At 41.6% G+C, this 9,487-nt stretch overlaps 1 protein-coding gene across 2 annotated transcripts in view; it reads left to right on the top strand.

Annotated features, from left to right (window-relative positions):
- The first annotated feature begins 663 nt into the window (after positions 1-663).
- Positions 664-9,487, top strand: part of FBXL2 (F-box and leucine rich repeat protein 2) — a 128,327-nt gene continuing 119,503 nt past the window's right edge. For both annotated transcript variants that reach the window (XR_007723327.1, XM_050779404.1), the window contains exon 1: positions 664-758. Coding sequence is in view for 1 of the 2 variants with exons in the window: in XM_050779404.1 (XP_050635361.1) it covers positions 756-758 (3 nt within the window). In the remaining variant the exon portion in view is untranslated. The remainder of the gene's footprint in view (positions 759-9,487) is intronic.

Below are 9,487 nucleotides of genomic sequence, written 5' to 3'. Positions count from 1 at the left end.
TCAGTCTCCCGAGTAGCTGGGACCACAGGCATTCCCCACCATGCCTGGCTAATTTTTTGTATTTTTAGTAGAGACGGGGTTTCACCATGTTAGCCAGGATGGTTTTGATCTCCTGACCTCGTGATCCGCTCACCTCGGCCTCCCAAAGTGCTGGGATTACAGGCGTGAGCCACCGCGCCCGGCCCCAAGATAATCATTTTTAATCTAAAAAAGTAGATTATAAAACAGTTACCTATGGTTTGCCACCATTTTTAAGAATACAGTATGTTATAACATCTCACTGGAAGCTTGAAACAGATAGAATGGAATCTGAGCAGTGGCTACTTCAGGTGCTGGGATGAGTGTGGTTTTATCCTTTTAAATTCTTGTTATTGGTAATTTAAAATGTTTTCAATAATCATGCATTACCTGTATAACGTTTTTTTAAATTAAAAAAAAAAATCCATGGTCTCTTTCAGCTGGGCAGTCTGCAGCTGGGTAATCTGTCAGGTGAGGGTCATCAAGGTGATCAGGCTCAGAGGATGGACCAGATACAAAGTGGGAGAGGCGAAGAGGCCCCGTTCCAGGGCCGGGGGCGAGTGGTGGGCGGTCCAAAGGGCACCGCCCCTGCGGGTCACGTGCTCGCCGGCCACCAATGGCCGCCTCCGAGCCCACCTTGGGGACGGGGCGGGGCGCCTGGCTGGCGTCACCAGGACAACGGGCGTCGCCGGCGCCGTGTGACTTCGAGCTGTGGGCTCGCTAGCGGCTCTTCGGCCATGGTGAGTCTGGGACCCGCGTCTGCCCAGCCGCCGCGCCCTACCCCTACCGGGCTGGGTCCCCAAGCTGCCGCCCGCTAGGGTCGGGCGGGCGGCGCTGGGGTCGTGGAGAGGCCGGGCCGCGGCCTGCGAGGCTGCTGGGCAGGGCAGGGCTGGGCGGGCCCGGGGAGGGATAACCTGGGGGATTCAGAGCGCCCGCCTGCCGGGGGGCGACCGCGATGCAGCGTTCCCTGCCGCTGGAGTCTGGGTGACAGCCCGGACCCCCACCCAGTGGGCCGCCGGACGACGTGACGCTGTTTGGCCCGAGAGAGCCTGGGAAGCCACCCAAGGAGGGTGTGGTTAAACAAAAAAATCATACATATGAATATCATATGTATTTATATGTACACCAAAGCAGTCTATGTGCCTCCAGTTTTGTTTATATGCAATTATATATAACTAATATACGACATAGATCTTCCTTTCAAAATCATCATTCTGATAGGTTTTTTAGCACGTGGAAATTAACATTTTTGATTTTAGAGCTCCCTCCCCTCCTTTTTAAAAAATAGGGGGCATTAAGCTGGAGGGTTTTTTTCTGAGTGCCGCACCCTCACTGAGGGATTTAATTAATTCATAATTAGTACATTGTAAACGTCTTAAATCATTACCTTTATTAGTTAACTTCAGACGGCGTGGGCATAACACCTGTCCCCCTTTAAGCTCGTTTTAAAAACGTGACTCGGTTTCACTCGTCGGAGGTGCTGGCTTGAATAGACAAGTTCAGAGAATTGCCAACCGAAGGTATGGTTCTCCAGAGGCCTTCATGGGGTGTAAGAAAAGAGAGGAGCTAGACTCCTTGCTTGGGGACACACCCTTGGTATAGAATACTTGAGGAGGTATGGGGGTAGGTGCAGGTAATAGGGAAATAGCTAGTTTTTAGAAACAGGTTTTTGTTTTAACCATGGGTGATTAAGTGGAGATTTTCTTCTTATCTGCAGGAGTTTAGTGGAAGTGCTGATGAGCTGAGAATGCAGGGTGCTCCCCAAGTGCCAGCTGGCCTCGTGGAGAAAAAACTATCATTAGGAATCCTGGCTGGCTCAGTTTTTTTCCTTAATAACCGAGGAGAGGGGTGGTGGTAGGAGGTGGATGGTGTCTCTCATTGACTCTGGAAAAGCAACTTCCAAGTGTGTGGCATTATTGCTGGCAGGAGAAGAACATCACCCACAAATCACAGTACCATGTAATGCCTTTATTTTGTATATGTTTCTTTTTTAAATTGCGAATTGCTTTTTAAGTGACAAATTAATGGAGCCGGCAAGAGTTTCAGAAAGCGAATTTTACAAAGATATAACTGTTTCAAATATTGCAGTAATTTCCTGTTACATGTTATATGTGAGAAAACTGTAACAATTGTAGCAAGGAGAAGGAATATCCAGGAATTAAATTTTCACAGCTCTCTGAAGTCTCATATTCCTCCTGTCATCCATTTTCCTTTATTTTTACTTCTTCCACTTCTTTCATTCTGACCCACAGCCCACCTTCATTCACTATTGTGAATTTTAGAGTTTTACTTTAAAATAAAAGCATTTACTGTAGTTTTGTATTAGTGGTTGCTTTGCTGAACTTATAATGCTTTGCTTTTTGTATGTCTTTAAGCATTAAGAATTTAACTCATAGGAACTTAATTGATAAGGTGCCTAGGCTTCCATGGAAGTGGGGAATGGTTGGTGCAGGAGGGAGAGGGATGAAGCGGCTGCATGTATATGTCATCCCCAAAACTGTATTCTTTTTTTCTTTGAGACGGAGTCTCATTCTGTCTCCAGGCTGGAGTGCAGTGGTGCAATCTCAGCTCACTTCAACCTCTGCCTCCTGGGTTCAGGCAATTCTCCTGCCTCAGCCTCCTGAGTAGCTGGGACTACAGGCGTGTGCCACCACGCCCAGCTAATTTTTGTATTTTTAGTAGAGATGGGGTTTCACCATGTTGGCCAGGATGGTCTCGATTTCTTGACCTTGTGATCCTCCCGCTTTGACCTCCCAAAGTGCTGGAATTACAGGCGTGAGCCACCACGCCTGGCTCCCAGAACTGTATTCTAAATCACATTGCACTTCCTTAACTGCTTGAATCTAAATATAAAACTTCAGCCATTGATATAAATGACTTGGCACATTAATTTTGGGACTATTTCTCAATGAAAATTTCTTCAGTTAAGCCATTTATTTCTACTCTGTAATAATGACAGCTAACATTGTGTACATATGTACATCGTTATTACTATAGAGGCAGTAGAAATTTTTCTGAGAGTCATAAATGGTCACAACAACCTTGTGATGAAGATACCTTTATTCTATTTTAGAGATGAGGAAATTGAGGCAAAGATAGGTAAAGTAACTTGCCTAGGTCACCCCACTGATAAATTGAGCCACGTTTAAAACCCGGCAGTTTCTCTCAACCTGTTTATGGATTGTACTGTAATGTATAGTGTATCTTTATATGTTTCCTCATATATATTTTAGGAAATTAGTTTTCTTTCTTATTAGGACTTTAAGGTTTTTGAACACTTATAAATGACTTGTGTTTTGTTGTTTCTAGCACTGGGTTAGATATTACAGAACAGGGTAGGCATGCCTACCCTTCTCTCCCCTCTTTCTTCTTTCCTTCTTTCACAAAGTTGAAATGAGAAGGAATTAATAAAGATATGAATTAGATCAGCGTTCTTACTCACGGCTATACTAGCATTGAGTTTCTCCTGTCACATCAGTTCAGTTAAGGAATTGGCATCCGCTTTTTGTGTGAATCACAAAGACAAGTGTTTTACATAAAGCCTTTTGGATGTGGAGGATGTAACAGTGTTTTTTAAAAATGTATTCTCTGAGATTTTCCTAATTTTTAGATTTTAGTTTCATATTCTACAATCATTATGAAAAGACTTCAAGGCTGGGCTCAGTGGCTCACACCTGTAATCCCAGCACTTTGGGAGGCTGAGGTGGAGGATTGCTTGAGTGCTGGAGTTCAAGACCAGCCTGGGCAACATGGTGAGACCCATCTCTACTAAAAATTTGAAAAATTAGCCAGGCATGGCGGTGCACGCCTGTGGTCCCAGCTATTTGGGTGGCTGAGGTGGAAGGATCCCTTGAGTCCAGGAGATCAAGGCTGTGCTGAGTTGTGTTCACACCGTTGCACTCCAGCCTGGGCAACAGAGCAAGGCCCTGTATCCAAAAAAAGAAAAAAGGGCATTTAATAATTGTTTAAATTTTAATTCATATGGAACAAAATCTGTTGCGATATATATGACTTGTCAAGTTTTTGTTACTGTTTAACACTTTATCATGTAAAGCAGATTTATTTTTTGGAAATAAATAATATTTTATCATATAATTTTCCAGTTTAATTTGTTCATTTGGACTTTCCTATTTTGACACTTCTCTTTCTGTATTTGTGGTCAAGACGTCACAGGTATTGGGAAGCAGAAGATGGAGGGAAACACTGCAAAAATAGTTTTGCACATTAAAGTGACTTTTTAAAATTTTTTCATTTAATTTTATTTTTATTATACTTTAAGTTCTAGGGTACATGTGCACAACGGGCAGGTTTGTTACATATGTATACATGTGCCATGTTGGTGTGCTGTACCCGTTAACTTGTCATTTACATTAGGTATATCTCCTAATGCTATCCCTCCCCCATCTCTTCACCCCATGACAGACCCTGGTGTGTGATGTTCCCCACCCTGTGTCCAAGTGTTCTCATTGTTCAGTTCCCACCTATGAGTGAGAACATGCGGTGTTTGGTTTTCTGTTCTTGCGATAGTTTGCTGAGAATAATGGTTTCCAGCTGCATCCATGTCCCTACAAAGGACATGAACTCATCCTTTTTTATGGCTGCATAGTATTCCATGGTGTATATGTGCCACATTTTCTTAATCCGGTCTGTCACTGATGGACATTTGGGTTGATTCCAAGTCTTTGCTATTGTGAATAGTGTCGCAATAAACATACGTGTGCATGTGTCTTTATAGCAGCATGATTTATAATCCTTTGGGTATATACCCAGTAATGGGATGGCTGGGTCAAATGGTATTTCTAGTTCTAGATCCTTGAGGAATCGCCACACTGTCTTCCACAATGGTTGAACTAGTTTACAGTCCCACCAACAGTATAAAAGTGTTCCTATTTCTCCACATCCTCTCCAGCATCTGTTGTTTCCTGACTTTTTAATGATTGCCATTCTAACTGGTGTGAGATGGTTTCTCATTGTGGTTTTGATTTGCATTTCTCTGATGGCCAGTGACGATGAGCATTTTTTCATGTGTCTGTTGGCTGCATGAATGTCTTCTTTTGAGAAGTGTTCATATCCTTTGCCCACTTTTTGATGGGATTATTTGATTTTTGTCTTGTAAATTTGTTTAAGTTCTTTGTAGATTCTGGATATTAGCCCTTTGTCAGATGGGTAGATTGTAAAAATTTTCTCCCATTCTTTAGGTTGCCTGTTCACTGTGATGGTGGTTTCTTTTGCTGTGCAGAAGCTCTTTAGTTTAATTAGATCCCATTTGTCAAATTTGGCTTTTGTTGCCATTGCTTTTGGTGTTTTAGTCATGAAGTCCTTGCCCATGCCTATGTCCTGGAATGGTATTGCCTAGGTTTTCTTCTAGGGTTTTTATGGCTTTAGGTCTAACATTGAAGTCTTTAATCCATCTTGAATTAATTTTTGTATAAGGTATAAGGAAGGGATCCAGTTTCAGCTTTCTACTTATGGCTAGCCAATTTTCCCAGCACCATTTGTTAAATAGGGAATCCTTTCCCCATTTCTTGTTTTTGTCAGGTTTGTCAAAGATCAGATGGTTGTAGGTGTGGTATTATTTCTGAGGGCTCTGTTCTGTTCCTTTGGTCTACATCTCTGTTTTGGTACCAGTACCATGCTGTTTTGGTTGGTTACTGTAGCCTTGTAGTATAGTTTGAAGTCAGGTAGTGTGGTGCCTCCAGCTTTGTTCTTTTTTGCTTAGGATTGTCTTGGCAATGTGGGCTCTTTTTTGGTTCCCTATGGACTTTAAAGTAGTTTTTTTTTTTTTCCAGTTCTGTGAAGAAAGTCATTGGTAGCTTGATGGGGATGGCACTGAATCTATAAATTACCTTGGGCAGTATGGCCATTTTCACAACATTGATTCTTCCTATCCATGAACATGGAATGTTCTTCCATTTGTTTGTGTCCTCTTTTATTTCGTTGAGCAGTTGTTTGTAGTTCTCCTTGAAGAGGTCCTTCACGTCCCTTGTAAGTTGGATTCCTAGGTATTTTATTTTCTTTGAAGCAGTTGTGAATGGGAGTTCACTCATGATTTGGCTCTCTGTTTGTCTGTTGTTGGTGTGTAGGAATGCTTGTGATTTTTGCACATTGATTTTGTATCCCGAGACTTTGCTGAAGTTGCTTATCAGCTTAAGGAGCTCTTGGGCTGAGACAATGGGGTTTTCTAAATATACAATCATGTCATCTGCAAACAGGGACAATTTGACTGCCTCTTTTACTAATTGAATACCCTTTATTTCTTTCTCCTGCCTGATTGCCTGGCCAGAACTTCCAACAGTATGTTGTATAGAGTGATGAGAGAGGGCATCCCTGTCTTGTGCCAGTTTTCAAAGGGAATGCTTCCAGCTTTTGCCCATTCAGTATGATATTGGCTGTGGGTTTGTCATAAGTTGCTCTTGTTATTTTGAGATACATCCCATCAATACTTAGTTTATTGAGAGTTTTTAGCAAGAAGGGCTGTTGAATTTTGTTGAAGGCCTTTTCCTGCATCTTTTGAGGTAATCATGTGGTTTTTGTCATTGGTTCTGTTTATATGATGGATTACATTTATTGATTTGCATATGTTGAACCAGCCTTGCATCCCAGGGATGAAGCCCACTTGATCATGGTGGATAAGCTTTTTGCTGTGCTGCTGGATTCGGTTTGCCAGTATTTTATTGAGAATTTTTGCATCAATGTTCATCAGGGATATTGGTTTAAATTCTCTTTTTTTGTAGTGTCTCTGCCAAGCTTTGGTATCAGGATGATGCTGGCCTCATAAAATGAGTTAGGGAGGATTCTCTCTTTTTCTATTGATTGGTTTCAGGAGTGGTGCCAGCTCATCTTTGTACTTCTGGTAGAATTCGGCTGTGAATCTGTCTGGTCCAGGACTTTTTTTGGTTGGTAGGCTGTTAATTATTGCCTCAATTTCAGAGCCAGTTATTGGTTTATTCAGGGCTTCAACTTCTTCCTGGTTTAGTCTTGGGAGGGTGTATGTGTCCAGGAATTTATCCATTTCTTCTAGATTTTCTAGTTTATTTGCGTAGAGGTGTTTATAGTATTCTCTGATGGTAGTTTGTATTTCTGTGGGATCAGTGGTGATATCCCCTTTATTATTTTTTATTGCGTCTATTTGATTCTTCTTTATTAGTCTTGCTAGCAGTCTATCAATTTTGTTGATCTTTTCAAAAACCTCCTGGATTTATTGATTTTTTGAAGGGTTTTTTGTGTCTCTTTCTCCTTTAGTTCTGCTCTGATCTTAGTTATTTCTTGCCTTCTGCTAGCTTTTGAATGTATTTGCTCTTGCTTGTCTAGTTCCTTTAATTGTGATGTTAGGGTGTCAATTTTAGATCTTTCGTGCTTTCTCTTGTGGGCATTTAGTGCTATAAATTTCCCTCTACACACTGCTTTAAATGTGTCCCAGAGATTCTGGTATGTTGTGTCTTTGTTCTCATTGGTTTCAAGGAACATCTTTATTTCTGCCTTCATTTTGTTGTATACCCAGTAGTCATTCAGGAGCAGGTTGTTCAATTTCCATGTAGTTGAGAAGTTTTGAGTGAGTTTCTTAATCCTGAGTTCTAGTTTGATTGCCCTGTGGTCTCAGAGACAGTTTGTTATAATTTCTCTTCTTTTACATTTGCTTATTGTGGGATCTGGCCAGCAGCCCACAATGCAACGGGTCTCTCTCTCTTTGTTCCCAGGTGGATCAGCAAGTCAAGAAATAATACACACACGCAAGATAGTGAAAGCTGGGTCCAGGGGGGGTCACCACCTTCTGGTCCTGTGGTGCCAACAATGCACTGGACATACCAGCATTTATTATTAAGTTTATTGAGGGCAGGGGTAGGTTAGTGAGGGATTTAGGATAATTTGATTATGAGGTGAGATGGTCACATGATGATGAAGTAATTCTTTAACATAACATCTGTATGCAGAAGTACAGTATACAGAGATAAGAATTTATAATATATTGTGTGCATCAGTAATTTCTAACAGAGCCTTAAAACAGAAACACAGTAGTTCCATAACCTATGATTACCTAGATATTAATCAGCAGTAACCGTTGCAGCAAAAGCTGGTTACAAACAATCCATAGTAACAGGACTTGAAGCTAGACAACTGGTTAGACCAGAAATTCTCAGAAGGGAGTATGCCTTAACCCTAAAGAGGCCTAGAAGAGCTGTGGCAAGATGAGGGTGTTTATAGCCCTATCTTATCCACATGGACAGGTGTCCCCCCCATGCGTCCATTTATAGGCTCTCCACAAGGGTCGCATTCCATTCCCAGAGCTATGAACATCTGCTTTTCTGGGATAGGAATCTTGGTGATGTGAAACCTACCTGACTGCACGTCCATTCATAGGCTCTCTGCAGGAGGAAGCACGTCACACACTGTTGGCTCATTCTGGCAGTCCAACCTGGCATTGTCTTTACACAATCCTGCATGCAATTTTGTATTTACAATAATCAGGAGCATTTCATCTTTTATTCCGCAGCAATAGTTTCAGGGGGTCTCCCTACATTTGCTGAGGAGTGCTTCCAACTGTGTGGTCAATTTTGGAATAAGTGCAATGTGCTGCTGAGAAGAATGTATATTCTGTTGACTTGGGGTGGAGAGTTCTGTAGATGTCTATTAGGTCCACTTGGTGCAGAGCTGAGTTCAATTCCTGGATATCCTTGTTAATGTTCTGTCTTGTTGATCTGTCTCATGTTTACAGTGAGGTGTTAAAGTCTCTTTGTAGGTCTCTAAGGACTTGCTTTATGAATCTGGGTGCTCCTGTATTGGGTGCATATATATTTACGATAGTTAGCTCTTCTTCTTGAATTGTTCCCTTTACCATTATGTAATGACCTTCTTTGTCTCTTTTGATCTTTGTTGCTTTAAAGTCTGTTTTATCAGAGACTAGGATTGCAACACCTGCTTTTTTTGTTTTCCATTTGCTTGGTAGATCTTCCTCCATCCCTTTATTTTGAGCCTATGTGTGTCTCTTCATGTGAGATGGGTCTCCTGAATACAGCACACTGATGGGTCTTGACTCTTTATCCAATTTGCCAGTCTGTGTCTTTTAATTGGAGCATTTAGCCCATTTACATTTAAGGTTAATATTGTTATATGTGAATTTGACGTGTCATTATGATGTTAGCTGGTTATTTTGCTCGTTAGTTAATACAGTTTCTTCCTAGCATCAATGGTCTTTACAATTTGGCATGTTTTTTGCAGTGGCTGGTACCAGTTTTTCCTTTCCATGTTTAGTACTTCCTTCAGGAGCTCTTCTAAGGCAGGCCTGGTGGTGACAAAATCTCTCAGCATTTGCTCGTCTGTAAAGGATTTTGTTTCTCCTTCACTTATGAAGCTTAGTTTGGCAGGATATGAAATTCTGGGTTGAAAATTATTTTCTTTAAGAATGTTGAATATTAGCCCCCACTATCTTCTGGCTTGTAGAGTTTCTGCAGAGAGATCCACTGTTAGTTTG

This window comes from Macaca thibetana, chromosome 2, assembly GCF_024542745.1.
Source record: "Macaca thibetana thibetana isolate TM-01 chromosome 2, ASM2454274v1, whole genome shotgun sequence".
Lineage (NCBI taxonomy): Eukaryota > Metazoa > Chordata > Mammalia > Primates > Cercopithecidae > Macaca > Macaca thibetana.
Note: the sequence above shows the minus strand (reverse complement) of the source record. Positions and strands in the feature narration are given on the sequence as shown.